Source organism: Musa acuminata, chromosome BXJ1-6 (assembly GCF_036884655.1).
Source record: "Musa acuminata AAA Group cultivar baxijiao chromosome BXJ1-6, Cavendish_Baxijiao_AAA, whole genome shotgun sequence".
Taxonomy (NCBI): domain Eukaryota; kingdom Viridiplantae; phylum Streptophyta; class Magnoliopsida; order Zingiberales; family Musaceae; genus Musa; species Musa acuminata.
This window is the reverse complement of record NC_088332.1, coordinates 10,745,550-10,764,871: the sequence shown is the minus strand read 5'-3', so window position 1 is coordinate 10,764,871 and position 19,322 is coordinate 10,745,550. Positions and strand designations below refer to the sequence as shown.

General features: G+C 38.4%; 2 protein-coding genes across 3 annotated transcripts; one reads left to right on the top strand and one right to left on the bottom strand.

The window, feature by feature from the left end:
- The first annotated feature begins 11,080 nt into the window (after positions 1–11,080).
- LOC135676210 (amino acid permease 4-like) lies at positions 11,081–13,589 on the top strand. Of its 2 annotated transcripts, XM_065187135.1 has the most exons (7): positions 11,081–11,220; positions 11,367–11,484; positions 11,594–11,827; positions 11,920–12,013; positions 12,116–12,330; positions 12,422–12,561; positions 12,663–13,589. In XM_065187135.1, exons 2-7 carry the CDS (start codon positions 11,367–11,369, stop codon positions 13,317–13,319), a joined length of 1,458 nt encoding a protein of 485 aa, XP_065043207.1. In that variant the 5' UTR covers positions 11,081–11,220; the 3' UTR covers positions 13,320–13,589. The 2 variants fall into 2 exon arrangements, with proteins under 2 accessions (XP_065043207.1, XP_065043208.1); XM_065187136.1 differs by lacking the exon at positions 11,081–11,220 and having other exon boundaries at positions 11,234–11,484.
- Positions 13,590–14,696: 1,107 nt separating this feature from the next.
- LOC135677423 (probable magnesium transporter NIPA4) lies at positions 14,697–18,903 on the bottom strand. The gene is made up of 8 exons (XM_065189778.1): positions 18,831–18,903; positions 18,582–18,672; positions 18,344–18,504; positions 18,063–18,190; positions 17,840–17,977; positions 15,806–15,898; positions 15,048–15,156; positions 14,697–14,958 (listed from the first exon to the last, which is right to left on the bottom strand). The coding sequence occupies exons 1-8, from the start codon at positions 18,901–18,903 to the stop codon at positions 14,855–14,857; spliced, it is 897 nt and encodes a 298-aa protein (XP_065045850.1). The 3' UTR covers positions 14,697–14,854.
- Between the last annotated feature and the right edge of the window lie 419 nt (positions 18,904–19,322).

Sequence of the window (19,322 nt, the reverse complement as noted above, 5' to 3'; positions counted from 1 at the left end):
CACGTTTGAGAATTCCATCGTCTAATAACTGTGTACTGCTTGATGTACAGTATCGCTGTGTTCCAAGCTTTCTAGGCATGAAAACTAACGTCAATGCAGGTAAAGGGCAGGACAGAATGCATGTGCTTATTATACTTGTTCTTAATATTCCGGATAGCTTTAGAAGAATTGAAACAATTGGATCATAGGATATAAGAACTTTGGTCCTAAAAGTGCCCAAAAGACATGCTGATATCCTCCAAAGATCGCACAATAAAAGAAAACAATACATGTGGAACACGACAGATTAATAGTACCCACAAAAAGGACGAAGAATAACGACATGTCGATCGATGCTGGGAAATCAACGCATAATGTTAGTGGATCAATTTCACATGTGCTCCAGTGATCATTACGAAAGCACTCCATCTGATATGGATCACATCTTCGTACGCGCACTAATGGAACTTTTTGTTTTTTTCTTGCGGTAAAATTAAGTAGATATTATTGGAAGAGAGAGAGAGAGAGAGAGAGAGAGAGAGAGGAAACTAAAGTATATATCTTCATTAAACTTGATGTACGATTTTTGTTGTTCGATTCTATATCTATATATTCACAGAAAAATTTAAATTTTTCTTTAAGTGAGATTAACTAGAAGATTATCAAGTTATTTTCGCTTAAGTATAAATTTTTTATATATCATTTAAATTTATATTTCTTAAAAAATTAAAAATATCCTTTCTAAACACCCTTGATTGAATCCAAAAAACATATATAGTATTTCTTACTTTTTATTCTTCCACATTAAAATAAAAAAATATATATTATTTTTAAAAAAATTAAACTCTTATTATCATGTTTCCTTCCTTCTTATTGTAATCGGATTTCTTATATTATTGATATACTGGCTTTAGAAATCTCAAAATAATTATTAATCTCAATGTTAATATCACTAATATATATATATATATATATATATATATATATATATATAAAATGATGTTCGTGGATGTACATAATGAGAATTAGATTGTGATGATATCACGATAATGAGATCGATTCACCTTTAAACACAAACCCTAAATACTCTCGATCATAGGTTACTCGAGAGGAACATTGAGATAACCGGACATACCGATGTACTATATACATATCTATATGATGAAGACAGTTTGTCTCATAATTGCTCGTGTGAGGACAGTATAGATATAGTGCATATGCTTATTGGAGAATAAGTTCATTGATTGATCCGCTTACGAAATGTTGAATGATTAATGATACCTGATATCAAATAACGATTTCATAGTCCCAATTGTGTATCTAGTCCTTAGACTTACAGGCACAAAAAATGTTTTGTATTAGTACACCATTTTTTTATATTGGACTTACAGGTTTGAAAGTTTCAAATATAGTACAACCAATTCTTGGGAATGACAACTAACCTTATGTCTCATATGTTTTTGCTCGGGAATGACAACTAACCAATTCTCGGGAATGACAACTAACCAATTCTCGGCAAATGAGTGTCAATAGAGGATTATCCACTCTCGGTATCATGAGAGAAATATTTCATATGTTTTTGCTCAAATAAATCTCTAGCAAAAGTTATTCGGATTGAGAGAAAAAGAGTTCTCCAAGAGAATCTAGTTAGACTCTAATAAAAACTATTAGGATTAATATAACACTAAGAGAGGATTGAATTAGTGCTTATGTAAAAATTATGTCGATTTGAAAACTTGTTCAATGTAGAAAAATTATTTCGATAAAGCCCGTATTGGAAAGTATTTAAGCTTAACGTGGAGTAAATATGAAGTGAAGTAAGTAGCTACATAAACAATATAAGTAAGCAGCCAAAAAATAGAGCACATCGAATTTATAGTGGTTCAGTCATCGTGACCAACATCTACTTCTGATTCCTCCTCCATTGAGGTTATCGACATCTACTATCGGTCTTCTTTCAATTGGCAAAGACCAATTACCCTCTTACAATATTTTCTCATTTTCACAGGTTTAGGAGATAATCTTTACAAGTCACTCTTTTGCAAGTAGTCCCTCACACACCTCCCTTAGGACTAACTCTAAGCACTAGGAGGAGGGAACTCCAAGTTTTGGTAGAGTTTACTCATTTTTTTTCTTAAGAATTCTTGCTCCTTTCTTGCTGCCTATGTGGGGTATTTATAGGCTCCAAATGGTTTAAAAAATGGAGCTAAAAATTTAAATTTCTGGGTCTTCCGAGTACGGGCGGTACCACCGCCTGTAGCCTGACACTGGGTGATACTACTGCCTAGTTTGGTGGTACTATCACCTAACATATGTTATTAGGCGGTACTACCACCTAATTTGGCGGTACCACTACCTAACAGTCTTGGAGACCGAATTTTTTAAGTTTTCCAACTCACAAGCAATTCTACCGCCTATTCTGACGATGCCATCGCCTAATCCAACTTTTGGGTCACTGAATGAGCCTCCCAATGAGCCCAAATCAATCCCAATTAAGGCCCAACTAGCTCCCAATTGAGTTAGCATAACTATACCAAAAGCTAACTCAATTAGCTAAATAAACTACTTAAATCTTAGACAAATGATTATAAAGCATGAATCCTTTGTCCGACATATTATTGGTTTATCCGGCTCTTCGTCCGATCCTTCGACGCATCATCCTTTCCTTCGGTGTATTCCTCAATCAGTATGTTGACATTCGTAACTTTCGATCTCCTTGGCACAATATCCGATCCTTCGGCTCGATGCTTGAATTCACGGCATGAAGCCTTTTGCCGACACGACGACCGATCCTCTAGTCGACGTCCAATCTTCTGATATATTCACTCTGACCAAATGTCTGATTCCTCCTGCTTTAATCAATTTATCTCTCTTTGATTGAAGCTAGTTCTATATTATTCAAAATGTAGATTAGATCACAAACTCATTAATTAATTTTATCATTAAAATATGAGATTCAACAATCTCTCCCTTTTTTATGACGACAACTAATTGATGATGAAGTTTAAACTAACCCCCCCCCCCATTAATATGTCATATTGATAGAACATCATACCATACATGATTCAACTTATTATCATATCTTCTCCCCCATTGTCATAACAATAAAAGAGAAGTTTATCTTGTAAGTTTTTGAGATATATAAATTTTATAACATACAAGCTAGCAACAATTTTAAGTTTTACAAGTTTATAAATTTTACTTTTTGAGATATGTAAGTTAACATGTTTGCTTTTCTTTGCGATGTTTAAACTAACAAGTTTTTGAAAAAAAATATTATATAGTAAATAACAAGTTTAGAATATGCAAGTTAGTAAGTTTTTCACGTATGAAAGGTGGCAAAATTTTTACATCTTTTAATATTAGCAAGCTAGCAAGTTTTTCTTCCTTTTGTAATGCATAAGTTTTCAAATTTTGCATCTTGAGCTAGCAATTCTTTCTCTCCCTTTATCATTATCAAAAAGAAGGGAAGAATACAATGTTGTAATTTATTTCCATTTACATCAATTTTCACATCATGACAAAGATAAATAGAAAATATAAATTTACATCAATATTTCAATCATAAAAAATAAAAGATCAATTCGTGAATACCAAAACACTATGTATCATTTTTGACAAATCTCTTCTTTTGTAAATAGAAGGAATGATACAAAATTATCTTAATTAAAAATAATTCAAATAATAAAAAATCGAGTAATTAAGATAATGATTAAAAATATATATAAGAAGAATTTATGCATTTGAGAGATTTAAGTTTAACATTCAAGCTAATATTTTTTGGTTCTCTTTTGCAATGTGCAAGCTAACAATTTCCTTCGTTTACAACAATGATTCAATCATATCATGAAATATATAAATCATAAATATAAGAAAATTATACATAATAAAATTTAAATTATAAACATTAAAAAGTCCAGTGATATATCATAGTTAATTTGAATATATCCTTTTTTTTAGTGAATACTAAGAAGAATTGTAGGGATAATTTATGAAAAATCTTGATTCATAATAAATCTCAATTCATCAAGTAAAAGAATTAAGATTTGTTTGGATAAATCTCTTCTTTAGTGAAAGAAAAAATCTTGATTCATAGAAAATTTCAAGTTGTAATCAAAAGAATAATCATGATTTGTTTGGATGAATGTTCTCTTAAAATAGTGAATCATACAAGAATCAAGAAAAATATTTCATATAAAATACATCTCAATTTATGGAAGGTTGTTATCAAGTTCTTCATATGCATTACATGTCATTTCGTAGGTCATCAAAAACCCGTTAAGTTCTTTGAGCAAAAAATTGTTTAAGTCATTAGCTTCTTGAATTGTAATTACTTTAGAATCCCAACTCTTTGGAAGAGACTTTAAAATCTTGTTAACGAGTTCAAAATTAAAAAAAAATTTACTAAGTGCTTTTAGACCATTGATGACATCCATAAATCGGGTGTAAATGTCTCTAATTGTCTCGCTTAGTTTCATATGAAACAACTTAAAATCATGCATCAAAAGATTTATCTTAGAATCTTTAACTCTACTGGTGCCATTGTGTGATTTTAAATGTGTGCTAAATATCAAGCACAGTTTTGCAAATAGAAACCCGATTAAATTTATTATTATCTAGAGCACAAAACAAAGCGCTCATCGCTTTAGCATTCAAAGAAAAAATTTTCTTCTCCATTCGTTCATTGGGTTAGAAGACTTTTTAAAACCACATTCGATAATATTCTATAAATCAAGGTTTAAAGAAAGCAAAAAATCTCTCATCCGAGTTTTTCAATAAGTATAGTTTGTCCCATTAAATATAGGAGCACGACCGATAGAAAGACCCTCTTGAAATCTGATAAAAGTTATTTTTCTTAAGTGTTAAACCAAATAAGAAAAATGTGACTCTAATACTAACTATTATGATCAATACGACACTAAGAGAGGGGAGGTGAATTAGTGCTTATGTAAAAATTACGTCGATTTGAAAACTCGTTCAATGTAGAAAAATCGTTTCAATAAAACCCATATTAGAAAGTGTTTAAGCTTGACTTAGAGTAAATGTAAAGTGAAGTAAGCAGCTACATCCACTCCCGATTCCTCCTTCGTTAAGGCCACCAGCATTTACTATCGGTCTTCCTTCAATGGGCGAAGACCAACCACCTTCTTACAATACTTTTTCTTTTTCACAGGTTTAGGAGATAACCTTTACATGTCACTCTTTTACAAGTAGTCTCTCGCATACCTCACTTAGGACTAACTCTAACCACTAGGAGGAGGGAACTCAAAGTTTTGGTAGAGTTTACTCAGTTTTTTTCTCAAGAATTCTTGCTCCTTTCTTGTTGCCTAAGTGGGGTATTTATATGCCTCAAATTGTTTAAAAAATGGAGCCAAAAATTTAAATTTTTGGGTCTTCCAGGTACGGGTGGTACCATTGCCTGCAGCCTAACATTGGGCGATACCACTACCTAGTCTGATGGTATCACCACCTAGTATGGTGGTGCTACCGTCTGACACACTGTCACTAGACGATATCATCGCCTAGTCTGGTGGTACTATCGCCTAACAGCCTCGGAGATCGAGTTTTTTGAGTTTTCCAACTCACAAGCAGTTCCACTACATGTTCTAGCGGTGCCACTGCCTGACCCAACTTTTGGGTCACTGAATGGGCCTCCCAATGAGCCTAAATCAGTCCCAATTAGCCCTTAATTGAGGTAGCATGATTACACTAAAAGCTAACTCAATTAACCCTATAAACTACTTCGATCTTAGACAAATGATTACAAAGCATGAATCCTTTGTCCGACATGTCATTGGTTCATCCGGTGCTTCGTTTGATCTTTCGGCGCATTGTCCTCTCCTTTGGCGTATTACTTAATCGATATATTAACATCCGTAACTTTCTATCTCCTTGGCGCAATGTCTTATCCTTCGGTCTGATGCTCGAATTCACGACATGAAGCCTTTTGTCGACAGTCAACCGATCCTCCGGCCCGACGTCCAACCTTCTGACATGCTCACTCCGGCCCAACGTTCGATTCCTCTTGATTTAATCAATTTGTCTCTTCTTAATCAAAGCTAATCTTGCGTCACTCAAAACACAGATTAGATCATAAACTCATTAATTGATTTCATCATCGAAATTTGAGATTCAACAAAAATCGTATGAGACTGACAACACCATGCTTGATATACAGTCTATGGGGTATTAGAAGAATGAGGGACTATAGATACATGGTAACTAAGGATAAATAGGTCCAATGGATTGAATTCTTTTGTATCGTCTAGGGACTGCGGCGTAGTGGCATGGTATGTCCGTAGTCGATGAGCCAAGTAAATTATTATGCATATAATAATTCATTGAACCAGAAGAAGTTTTGATAAGTATGACTTACGGTCAGCTTGATATTAGGCCTAAATTGTTACACATATATGATAGATGTTGAGACAAGTAGAGATTCAGAAATGAGATATCCGTTGGAGTCCCTATCTTATTAAATATCAAATAAGTTTTTGATTTATTGGATTATATAGCTGAGATCTAATAAGAGCTAATAAGAAATTATTAGACAGAGATCCACTAATCTAAGAGGCTTGGATAGTTGGATGGATCCATTAGGGTTAAGTTGACAAGAGACCTATATAAATAAAAGAGAATCAAAATGTCATAGGTTGTGCCTTTTTTGCTACCACCTCGTATTCTCCTCTTTCATTCTTCTCCACAGCCAACAGGTATAGAGATTTATATAGTGATTGAAGGAGTGTTTTCATAGTCCCTGTCATATGGATCACTGCTAGAGAAGAGGAGATTTGACTTCCTTCATCCTCTCCCACAGATTTGTAAGATTTCAAGGATATACGATCTCTCTAGGTAACATAACTATCTCACACGTGATTTTCAGTTTTGTGAACTTTTACACATCAATGTTTGTACAATAAACACATTTTTGGGAAATATAAGATTTTTGTTTTCTATCCTTTCGTTTCGCATGTGATGTCATCATTTTTCTTTTATATATATATATATATATATATATATTTGATGACTTGATTCTAACGTCATATTATTGTGTTATCTTTGATATCAAAACCTACTTCCAATCATATACTTCAATAAAAAAAATGGCTGCCTTTCTGATCAGTCAATCTCAAAACTACAACTTAAAGTATTACATTATAGTTTCTTAATCATATTCTAATATATCAAAACTACACATGTTTTATCTTCTTCCACGTGCTCTGACATAACACTTACATATTGGTTCAGGTTAATGGCCACTTAATTAAGGACATGACTTGATGGTGATAGGTCATCAAATCACAGTTTGGAAGCCTTTTTTCATCAGATAATTACTCTTGTGCACATGGCAATTGAGATCATAATTCACAATTTTTGCCTCTCGTGTTGCATGCTTATCCACATCAGAGCTATTTTTCCTTGCTAGGACTCCATCAATATCATAGATAGTTGATCCAATCATCTATGTTATGTGAGAGCAACCTATTACTGTTCCTTTTTGTTGTTGTTGTTGTTGCTTCTTCCTATGTTCTTCCTTGGTTGAGCATTATCACTTTGGACCACTAAAGTAATTTTGTCTAATATTGCTTGCAGCATTTCAGAAATGTTTCTTATGTTCTTTTCCCACAAATTCTCTTTTTCCGTAGGTCTTCAGTATGCATAATGCATGCTAGCTTATAGAATGTAATCTAAGTTCTATTTACTACATGATCATAAACTTTCATGTGAAAATGTCCTCCTGCATGCATGTATGAGATTTTGTGGGACAATGTTATTTTATGTTATTCATCACTTGAAAGGGGCAATATTCGTGCCAATAAACAATCTATGACAGCCTGATCAACGTAAGGACATGAGATAAATACTAAAAAAAATAGGTTAAATATATTATAAAAAGTCTTATGGTAATAGAGATGACTGTTTACTCAAAATTAATCGTAGCATCGGAGGGATCTCGACGAGTACCACACTTGACTTCGGTCTTTATACTAATCGATCATCCAATGAATATCCGAATCTCCCGTTCGGTCCAATAGACTCCTTATGCATATACATCCAAATTAAATTGGGTTAACTCATACTTCATCGGCATTCACCGCAACGTCTTCCGATTTTTTTTTCTCAAAAAATCTATATTTTCTTTCTTAAGTTCGAAAAAATAACCACTTAAGAAAATTCCGATGGAAGATACAAATTTTCAATGTTAATTATACCTCTTCAAAGACAATAAAGAGCTTAAAATTCCTTATACCGTGTGTTGCATCAGAAAATTTTTGATACGTTTTAACTCTTTGCATTCGCTTCTTCCTTCTTCATAGTAAACTCTTCTTCATATTCTTGACAGGGATTGCAGAGTGAAAGCAAAGGTAGTGCACGATTCCTTCTCTGTGGCTTTCAAGCATAGTTAGTTCAGAAGAACTGATGCCCCTTTTGAACTTTGGCATCCCCCACCTCATATCCAACCTCTATTTTATTCTGCACAAATCCATGACAAAATGAGAGCTGAAAAAGCGGTCAATCAAATTAGTCTTGAATAGCTGCTTACACTTCCATCTCCTGTTGATGTGTTCTTCTATGAGTGCACAACTTAAATTTCATGCTTATGTTATCTTGACAATCTTGTCAATGATGTGCTGCAGGCCATCCAAAGTCTAATGACATGAATGAACTTTAAGCTCGCAGATCATAACATTATTCAGCACCCCTCATTGAACTTGGATCATAAATATTGAGGTTTGGTTAGCAAAGTTGGTAGCATCCTCTACTGGCTGGCTCAGTTGTTGAGTTCTGAAGAAACACTGATGTGTTTCACTGGCAACTTGTCAGCAGCTACACATTTGTCTTCTCTTGCACAAACATTTGATCTTTGTTCAGATAAGGATGATTGATGCTTGACAATGAGATCTACAAAAACTAGTTGTTTAAGAGAGTGATTCCCCTCTAACATAGTTTCAGATAATTTCATAGCAGGAGATGGACATGAGGGAACCATCAATCAAAGTGTTCCAACTAATGTTCTTAGCAGGATGTCCAAAAGTATGATGACTACTTACCATAATGAACAAAACAGTGGTCAAATGATTCCTATGGTTACTTTCAAGCACAGTAGATCAGAATATCTGAACACCTTTTTGACTTGTGGCATCATCAAACCTCTATTTCTGAACAAATGCTTGGATGGTTTGAACAGTATTTTTTATCCTCTCCATGATTGGATTTGTATGAGAGAATATAAACAACTTGCAAGCAGCTTATGATTTATCTTGGACAATCTAGTGAATTATGTAGTGTATGTAGATTTGTGATTACTCTCTTCAAGAAGATGTTTCTGAGATGTATTGCATTGCACCAATTAGGCTTTGCAGGTTGCTTTAGCATCAAAACATGAGTTTAGCATGCAGATAAACATCTCTTACACAAATGGGAGTAAGATTGTTGGTAAAGGCAAAGAGCAAAGTGATGCCTTTCACTGTTGCACCACTCACTACAAAGATTAAGTGGATGTGAGATGGCTGCTGTGTTAGAGATAAATCACATGCCATTATGCCATGAATTAGCTGCTTACTTTAGTGCTTCAATAAAACCTAAAAGTGGTAGAAAAATGTTCGATAAATATTAAATTAATACGATGATGATGATGATGACGATGATGATGTGGGATTGACAAGAAATAAACTTAATTATCTTTCTTGGCCGTTAATTTTAAATGAAAATTTTTAGTAATCAATCATCTAATTAAGTGTGAAATAACGTAACTCATCCGACACATTCAAATATTAACATTATCATGATAACAACAAAATCGTAGCTGACGTAGTTTGATTGTCATCTTTCGGGATTGATATTGACGGTGTTTCGTTGAGACATTAATGTTTATGGAAAATCTATTAAATAGATTAAAGAGAATAAATATTTGTGGAAAACCTTAATAGTCAAGCCACTAAACCTAATCGCATATATTAAGGGAGGATTAGCTAAAGCAGTAGGTAAAGAAAGGGTCCATCACATCATAGACCTCGCGGCGCCAAGTGCAGTGTCCATGGACAGCGACGTCGATACGCCAACCCCTTGTCTTTACCTCCGCCAAAGAATCGATTCTTGACCTCCCTCGACCGCGGGACCCACATCTGGACACCCAACGCGGCGTAAGGTCGACGCGTCGGCTAATTATACCATACGTTTTTGCACGAGTAGAGAATTCTAGCCTTCCGTACCCGCGTTGCCTAACCTGATGGACGAGGACCAGGTTTGTGAGTCCCGCTTGGGCCCCACATCCACTCCGAATTGCCATGCGAGTACCCGAGTGGGCCACACACCAACAGTTGTGGCGTGGTTAAAAAACAATTGTTTTTTTATGATATAAGAAAAATCTCCAGAAAAATAGAACAAAAAGGAAGAAAAATAAAATATCCTGATTTCAATTTCATTAATGCATCAAAATAGCGGATTCCATCAAATAAGAAGAAGGATCCACTCAAATTAATTGCTTTATCTACCATCATTTTTGTTATTGTTACTGTTATCATTACTACTATCATTTTAACACCTCAGGCAATGGCATCTTTCTTATCAGAAACACACAATCCCTCAACAAGAAGAGCCATTAATGACCTCTCTCTCTCTCCCTCGCTCTCGCATTCTCCTCGATATATTAAGCAGTCCTATCGCTTCTCCTCACTTCATTAAATTCCCTTGTGCTTTCAGAACAGCAGCAACAGAAGAAATACGGTGAAGTTGATGCACAAGGCAAGAGTTCTCTGTACTCTCTTTCTCCATTCAATTTGTGCCTCTAGTTTGGTGCTTGCATGCATGCATCGTTGTCGAGGAGGAAGAAAACGTCGGAACCAAGAGATTTAACGGGGAAGAGATAGAAACAGTGGTGGACGCATTAAGGGGTGCTCGCAGCAGGTAGAGGGAGAGATTTGGCTCTGATACAGAGTAGAGAGTGGTAGTGGAGGTTGGGGGTCGACGCCGCGTCGTTGACCTCCGCGTCAAAGCGTGGCAATTGGCACGCTGTCCTTTGGTGCTTCTATCGATAGATTCTTCTCGCTGCCTCCCCACCTCTATATAAAGCCGCGACCCAACAACCCTCTCTCCCTCACTGCCTTCCACACCTCCTCTGTTCCTTCTTCTCGATAGTAATTGCCTCGGTTTTGTAGCACGAACTGAGCCACTTTTTGCTTGTTTCTCCTTTAATTGTCTCTTTTTCTGGAGAAAAGATCGTTTTTTTACGACGGAGAGGTGACTTCTTTGTGCCGTAGCTTCCACCTCTCTCTCTCTCTCTCTCTCTCTCTCTCTCTCTCTCTCTCTCTCTCTCTCTCTGCCATTAGAATAGTGAGGCAAAAAGGTCTCACCTTTGCTGTGTTTTCTCTGTTTTTGGACGCAAGATGGGTTACCAACCACCGGCTTTTACTCCCATGGATGTCTCGGTTGAGCTCGGCCATGAGCATCAGCTCCAGGGGGCCACCAAGTGCTACGATGACGATGGGCGGCTCAAGAGGACCGGTAAAGATCGAAACTGGTTTTTTTAGTCCACTTCTTGCTTCTTCTTCGCTCTAGATTCTTGCTTTCGTCGTCTGAAGGAGGGAAGTTTTGGGCTTTTCCTTGGTTTCAGGGACCGTGTGGACGGCCACCGCCCACATCGTCACGGCGGTGATCGGGTCCGGCGTGCTGTCGTTGGCCTGGACCATAGCGCAGCTCGGCTGGGTCGCCGGCCCGGTGGTCATGTTCCTCTTCTCGTTCGTCACGTACTACACCTCCACTCTGCTCGCTGACTGCTACCGATCCGGCGACCCCATCACCGGGAAGCGCAACTACAACTACACGGATGCGGTCCACGCGTACCTCGGTGAGTTCGCGCAAACGACATGGCCAAGGTGACATCTTTCCGCCAGTTGTAGACCGAGTGCTTACCTCCCCTTCTTGCCTCGAACAACACAGGTGGGCTAAAGGTCAAGCTGTGTGGATTCATCCAGTACGCCAACCTCTTCGGCGTCGCCATTGGCTACACCATAGCCGCTTCCATTAGCATGATGTGAGTGGGTGCAAACAATACGAGCTTTCACTCTTGTTCCGGGAGAAAGCTTCTTTCTTTCTCATTCTAAACGAGTGGCTCTGTTTTTGCTGCGGGAAACAGGGCGATCAAGAGGTCCGATTGCTTCCACGAGAAAGGGCACAAGAACCCATGCCTCACCTCTAGCAATCCTTACATGATCATGTTCGGCGTCGCGGAGATTTTTTTGTCGCAAATCCCCGACTTCGATCAGATATGGTGGCTCTCCATCGTCGCCGCGGTCATGTCCTTCACCTACTCGTCCATCGGCCTCGCCCTCGGCATCGTCCTAGTCATCGGTGCGCCTCCATCACCGGACTCCTATGACCGACTCGGTTGAAGCATCCTAATCCTTCTCTTTCTGTCATGCTTTCGTCTCACTCCATACAGGCAACAAAAGCTTCAAAGGCAGCCTTACCGGAATCAGCATCGGCGTCATCTCCCCTACACAGAAGATATGGCGCAGCCTGAAGGCCTTGGGCGACATTGCCTTCGCCTATTCCTTCTCGGTCGTGCTCATCGAAATCCAGGTGTGTTTCGGCTGTCTAGCGAGCTAAATCGATCGATCGATCGATCGACTTTGATCTTGCAACTGTTCCTTGGTTTCACTGGCATGCTGTCGTTGCTTCAGGACACCATCAGAGCCCCACCGCCGTCGGAGGCGAAGGTGATGAAGAAGGCGTCGCTACTGAGCATCGTCGTGACCACGCTCTTCTACATGCTGTGCGGGTGCATGGGCTACGCCGCGTTCGGCGACTCGGCGCCCGGCAACCTCCTCACCGGCTTCGGCTTCTACAACCCCTACTGGCTCCTCAACATCGCCAACGCCGCCATCGTCGTCCACCTGGTCGGCGCCTACCAGGTATTCTGCCAGCCCCTCTTCGCCTTCATCGAGAAGTGGGCGGTCAAGACGTGGCCGGAGTCCACCTTCATCGCCAAGGAGATCGCGGTCCCCCTCACCCCGTCCCGGCGCTACAACCTCAGCCTCTTCCGCCTGGTGTGGCGCTCCGCCTTCGTGGTGCTGACCACCGTCATCTCGATGCTGCTACCCTTCTTCAACGACGTGGTGGGCCTGCTCGGCGCGCTCGGCTTCTGGCCGCTGACCGTCTACTTCCCAGTGGAGATGTACATTGTGCGGCAGAGGATCCCCAGGTGGAGCACCAGGTGGGTGTGCCTGCAAATGCTAAGCTTAGCCTGCCTCGCGGTCAGCATCGCCGCAGCCATCGGGTCCGTCGCCGGACTCGTCACCGACCTCAATCTCTACCGGCCATTTAAGACTAGTTACTAAGATGATAGGCCGCAGAAGCTGCCAAGTCTCTCTGTGCTTTGTCACTATTGTACTGCCGTCGTTTACTGTGGCCGTTCCTCGGAAGGGATACATAAATCGAATCCCACTCCCACGGGAGACGAGTCCTAAGAAAGAGTCAATCAGTGTATGGTAGTGTGCCTACCTACATATTGACTTCAGAGACAATATGTAGGCAATTAAAAGTCGTCTCAGTGGTTTTATAATACGATTAAAGTAAGCAATCCGATCTCTGCAGAATCACTGATTTAATTTGGATGAGTACATGTAATGGCTGAGAATCTTTATACAACATCATCATCATCTTCTTCTTCTTCTGAGTTCGGAACACCTGGACATCTTAGTATGACAACCCGTGTGTTGGTGGACCCATCTTTTGGGTAATATGATACGACGTAGACAAAAAGGACTGTTGGTGACTATACAACACCTGTGTTGCTCCAGTCTCCGTATAAAAATTCATCTCTGGAATCCTTATCTCCATTTTCGTCTCTTTGGAACAGCCTGTCGTTCCAAAGCAGTTCAAAAACACCTCAATAATGCCTATCACATGACGGTTCAATCTGGTTCGTCCAGATAGCCCCGACCGACTCCCCCACTCGTCATCGTGTCAGGAATCAAACAATATCGATAAGTTCCAAGTCAAATTGGTCACTTCAAGTTTCCTGATTCTTGCACCTGGAAGCGGATCGAATCGGACATCATCAACGACCGAGTACAAACGTAGGGAGTTTGTAGACCAACATGTGTATAACCTAAAGGAGAAAAAGGAGATAGACATCCAGGAGGGTAGCCCCCGAAAAGGTCGGTCTAAAGGAGACGTCGATTCCCCACCGGAGGAATTCATGTGGGGGGTTTGAGAACAAGATTTGATATCCTCTTCGGCAGGAGATTTGATTGGAGGGGTGGGGGAGGAGGAAGATGAGGGTGGCAGCTCCTCTCGGCCGCAGCTGTTGCTGTCGATGGCTTGCTTTAAGAAGAGGCGGGTCGATAAAGGGGAGGTGGTGAGAGGGGTTTGGGGCGGTCCACGCTCTGTGAGACACTAAATTTGGACTCACCCAAGCAAGTGGGTCCGGCCGAGCCGAGTCGGGCATTAGTCATATGATTTGTGATCCATAATGAACATAGTAAATCGAAGTTATTTGGTCGGCGTACGAATGGCGTAGCCGCTCGTATGCATCAGGAATCGTGGGGATATCTCTGCTTTTTGTGGCAGAGGCGAAGAATTCATTGGGAAGGTCACGGTGGAGATTGCCCCCCCCCAAGAAATTCTGGTATAGTAGCTCAAAAGAACATGAATTATCTATCTACTACCAGTCAGTCCAACAACAAAAAAATAAATACCTACTCAGATGCCTAGAATTAGAGTAAACCTGGAATCTATCTTGACATGGCGTTCACTGATTCCACGATATCCATCCAAATATCCAGTTTGATGCCATTTAAGCCAATGAATGCAGGCAGCGTATTCTCTAGTAATTAAAAGCTAGACTGAGAGCGTACTTGGTTGGCTCACCTCATGGCGCCCTCGAAGGCTCATGACACTTGAGAGGAATTCCTTCGTAGGTGTAACCGTTCTCATGGGCATGCTTGTGGAATCGCGACGGCGATGTCGCAAGACCTATCAACAAAAAAACAAGCTTTCAGCTCTTCGATCAAGTATGGTGTGCACTGCAACACCAACACCCTCGACGGAGAAGCACAACGTACCACCGTCGGCCATGTCCTTCGTCTTGTGAAGCAGGAATGTCCCTGAAAGAATCGTCACGAAACCGCACATCTCCGTGACGATCTGCGTCGGGTTCTGCCCATCCCATTCCTGCTAGTACAATTACAAGAACACCGATTCATCATCTATGACCAGAATCCATGCAGAACTAACTATACAAAGAATGCTGGCAATTCATTAAGTTGAAAGAAAAGAAAAGAAAAAAAGTAGCCAAGGCATCTCAAAAAAGAAATCTGTAACTGTTGGTGACAATGTGGTGCACATACGAATCTCCCAAGTTGTCCTGAGAGAACCAAGAAAACCAACATCCCAGGCAGTGTCTCTTCCTCGAGGAGGAAATAGAGACAGACGTATAACATTCACTACCTCCGGAAGCTTAGTAGCAGTATTCAAATCTAGAAAACATCATTTAATTATCAGAATTAGACTCAAATTCTATGCTATGGGTTATTCCATCTGCTAGTGCGTACTTAAGAAGAAATGACATGAAGATCCAAAGGCAAAAGAAGAGCATCTCAAATAAATCAACAACAAGAAACAAAGGATAACCATACAGATATACTTGTAAGTTGTTTTGATACGGACATGAAAAATCTAAAGCATGGTAAAATAAGCCAATGGGAGGAACAAATGAAGGAAAACTAAAACTGTGTAGCATACTTTTCTGCATTATGACGTCCAATATTATTATTCTTCTAATGAAAATAAATGAAGTTAACAGAACAAGTGCAAGCATTACCTTGAACATGATCGTGCTAGCCAAAATGGTCAACGATGTAAACATCACATAGTAAATTGGTGATACAACTGCCGTCTTAAACGTATCAAGTGCCTACAGTTAAAAGACAGACAGTTAAAAAGGGTTATTGGCCCACGAGTATGGCACCCACAAATCCAATTTATTTCGAAACCCAGCTTACCAAGTTGGTGACTTACTCGAGCTTAGATTAATTCCGTACATGTCTGATTTAGATATGCAGCAGTTTGGAAGGGTAATGAAATCTTAAGCATCAGTATAGTTGTTTCCAAGGCATATATGCTAATGTAATCATAGTCCAACCATAGTTATAACAAATTAAATAGGCATTATCAAGAAATTGGCCATCTTTCCCTCTTTTTTTTTTTAATAAAACTAAGCTGATATAAAAACAAATACAGTTGCCAAATACATTATTGTGAGACAGATTGCAGACAATGGATATCAGATCACTTTGTTTCAAAAGCATACATTATGAATATGCTAATGTGATCATTGTCCAACCATAGTTATAACAAATTCTTAATAGGCATTATCAAGAAATTGACCATCTTTCCCCATTTTTTTTATAAAAGTAAGCTAATATAAAAACAAATACAGTTGCCAAAGACATTATTGTGAGACAGATTGCAGACAATGGATATCAGTATCACTTTGTTTCAAAAAGCATACATTATGAATATGCTAATGTGATCATAGTCCAACCATAGTTATAACAAATTAATAGGCATTATCAAGAAATTGACCATCTTTCCCTTCTTCTTTTTTATAAAATTAAGTTGATATAAAAAAAAAACAGTTGCCAAAAGACATTATTGTGAGACAGATTGCAGACAATGGATATCATATCACTTTGTTTCAAAAAGCATACATTATGAATATGCTAATGTGATCATAGTCCAACCATAGTTATAACAAATTAATAGGCATTATCAAGAAATTGACCATCTTTCCCTTCTTCTTTTTTTTTATAAAACTAAGTTGATATAAAAAAAATACAGTTGCCAAAGACATTATTGTGAGACAGATTGCAGACAATGGATATCAGTATCACTTTGTTTCAAAAAGCATACATTATGAATATGCTAATGTGATCATAGTCCAACCATAGTTATAACAAATTAATAGGCATTATCAAGAAATTGACCATCTTTCCCTTCTTTTTTTTTTTATAAAACTAAGCTAATATAAAAACAAATACAGTTGCCAAAGACATTATTGTGAGATAGATTGCAGACAATGGATATCAGATCATTTTGTTTCAAAAAGCATACAATATAAAGAACATAAAGCCTAAAAACAATCTAAATCATAAGAAACATGATCTTATTAGACAAAGTAAAGGAACAAAAGTTGTCTTTAAAAGAACCGTCTGTTTTATAGAGAAACACTATAGCAATAAATGCTTTGACATATTTAGGAATGAATATGACAGGACTCCTTATCAGCTGTAGCTGTAGGCCATTGATAGGTGAAGCAATAGGACCAAATAAAGAAAGAAAAATATAAAATGTAAATAGGAAAGAGAAGAGAAGGATGCAAAATAGAGCTCAATGAGGACACTTGCACAAGCGGAGACTTCAAGCACTACATCATTTTCTCTAACTATAGCTAGATGTTACCTTCAAGCCAACAAAAGAATAGAAGACTGAGTTGTTGGCAACTTGTGTGCCTTCACAATTTGAACTAAGAACCTAAAGAACTTGGTCAAAATTAACAGTAGTCCCCCAGCTAAAATTAAGTTCATGAACCAACCGTCACTAGACCATTTAATCAGAATATCTGGAACATCCTAGTCACCTTTTCAATGTTTATTTCTTTCCAAACGTCTGTCTACTTTTCCACAGCATGGGCTTTCTTTTGCAGAAGTATGAAATTGATACATCAAGAATTTGTTAGTGTGTCCAATATGTTGGAATCATGCAGAAAATGGACTCAATAGACATATATAACACATTATATTTAAGATATTGATAAAAGGGGAAATTCATAATGAAACTCATCAAATCTTGGTACCTTATTTAGATAGTTCATTTGTGTAACCACACAAATAAGTACCACAATGGTGAAAGCCCAAGTTTGTGGGTATATCAATTGATTCATTCCTGAAAATGTTAATTTTAGAGCAATCCCAAGAGCTTTGACACTCATGACCTGTCCAATTTGAGATTTAATAAAAGTGAACATCATAAAAGCTCAAGAAAAACATGAAACTAATTATGTAGGGACAAGTCATTACCGATAAAGAACCAACTAGGGAACAGACACCAACATAAAACATTATATTTGTCTGCCCATACCGAGGGATATAACAAAAAATGAGCACCAAAATAACTGCACCCACGATAGTCGCATAGCAGAGGAAGGCTGCAAAGAACATGCAAATGAGCCTTAGTAATACTTCAAACATTTATTAGACTTCAAATTGAAACCAAAGTGACGAGTATCATAAAGAACTGCCAGGTAAAAGCAAAAGCAACTCAAGGCAGATCGCTATCCCTCACAATAATACACAAAGACCTGGTTCGGTAGCAAGATTCCACACTTCCTTCACGGATTCGATTTCCCTCTCCTGTGGAGCATGGAGAACAATTGTCGTTGATCCCACAACACAAAGAACACAGCCAACAATACCCAAAATATTCAGCCTTTCCCGTAGGATAATATGTGCTAATGCCGCACTGAAAAATAAAAATGGTCATTGCAATAAAATGTGAATATTTTTCATAAATAAATGACATGGAACTCACAGTAATACCTGATTATTATGCTAAGTGCACCAAGAGGAGTCACAAGAATGGCCGGAGCAAATGCGTAAGCAGCAAAATTGGCAGCTTCACCCACAATCACTAATCATCAGCTCAAAATGTTAGAATTCACTGGTGGTTGGATACCAATGCAATAAGTAGACAAGCAATTCATGCAGCAATAAATATGTCTGCGCAACATACTAGGATATGATCAACTAATGGCTAAGAAATACGAGTTGTCAAATCATAGAACAAACGTTGCAAAACACTTGTCAAAAACGCCGTTGACTTCCCATACTCTTCCACATGATCCACAAGGAGATATTTCATTCGCAAATGCATCTTAGTGATGCTCCCTAAAGTTTGTCTAGTACAAGCAGTATTCCATTTGTTGTAAATGAGCACATCTGGAGAAAGAATGTATACCACCAAAAGCATTTCTTTTGAACCTTTGCCATCTTAATAAGATAGTTAACAGAGTTCAAACATTAATTAAAATCTCAAGCAATAAATTGAAGTGCATAAGGATACAAATGATTGAATGTTAGTATATGACCAAAAGCAAGCTGCTCTTAGGGTCAATGAAATGTTAAACGATGATGGCCACGAAGGTCTGAACGGTCCATTTCAGCAAGCTTAGTGTGAGACCATTTACCAACCCTTGGTACATGCTTGGGCTCAGGTCCAGCACAAAGCAGCTAGGCGGTAATCAATAATGCACAGCACAAGATCTCTTGATGACAACGACA

Excerpts from the sequence above, each read along its gene's own strand:
- LOC135676210 (XM_065187135.1), top strand. The coding sequence starts at position 11,367 with ATGGGTTACCAACCACCGGCTTTTACTCCCATGGATGTCTCGGTTGAG. Across the intron at positions 12,014-12,115 it reads GCCGCTTCCATTAGCATGAT|GGCGATCAAGAGGTCCGATT; the intron begins GTGAGTGGGTGC and ends TGCGGGAAACAG. Across the intron at positions 12,562-12,662 it reads TCGTGCTCATCGAAATCCAG|GACACCATCAGAGCCCCACC; the intron begins GTGTGTTTCGGC and ends TCGTTGCTTCAG.
- LOC135677423 (XM_065189778.1), bottom strand. The coding sequence starts at position 18,903 with ATGAAATATCTCCTTGTGGATCATGTGGAAGAGTATGGGAAGTCAACG. Across the intron at positions 15,899-17,839 it reads AAATGAACTATCTAAATAAG|GCACTTGATACGTTTAAGAC; the intron begins GTACCAAGATTT and ends TTTTAACTGTAG. Across the intron at positions 14,959-15,047 it reads GAAGGACATGGCCGACGGTG|GTCTTGCGACATCGCCGTCG; the intron begins GTACGTTGTGCT and ends TTTTGTTGATAG.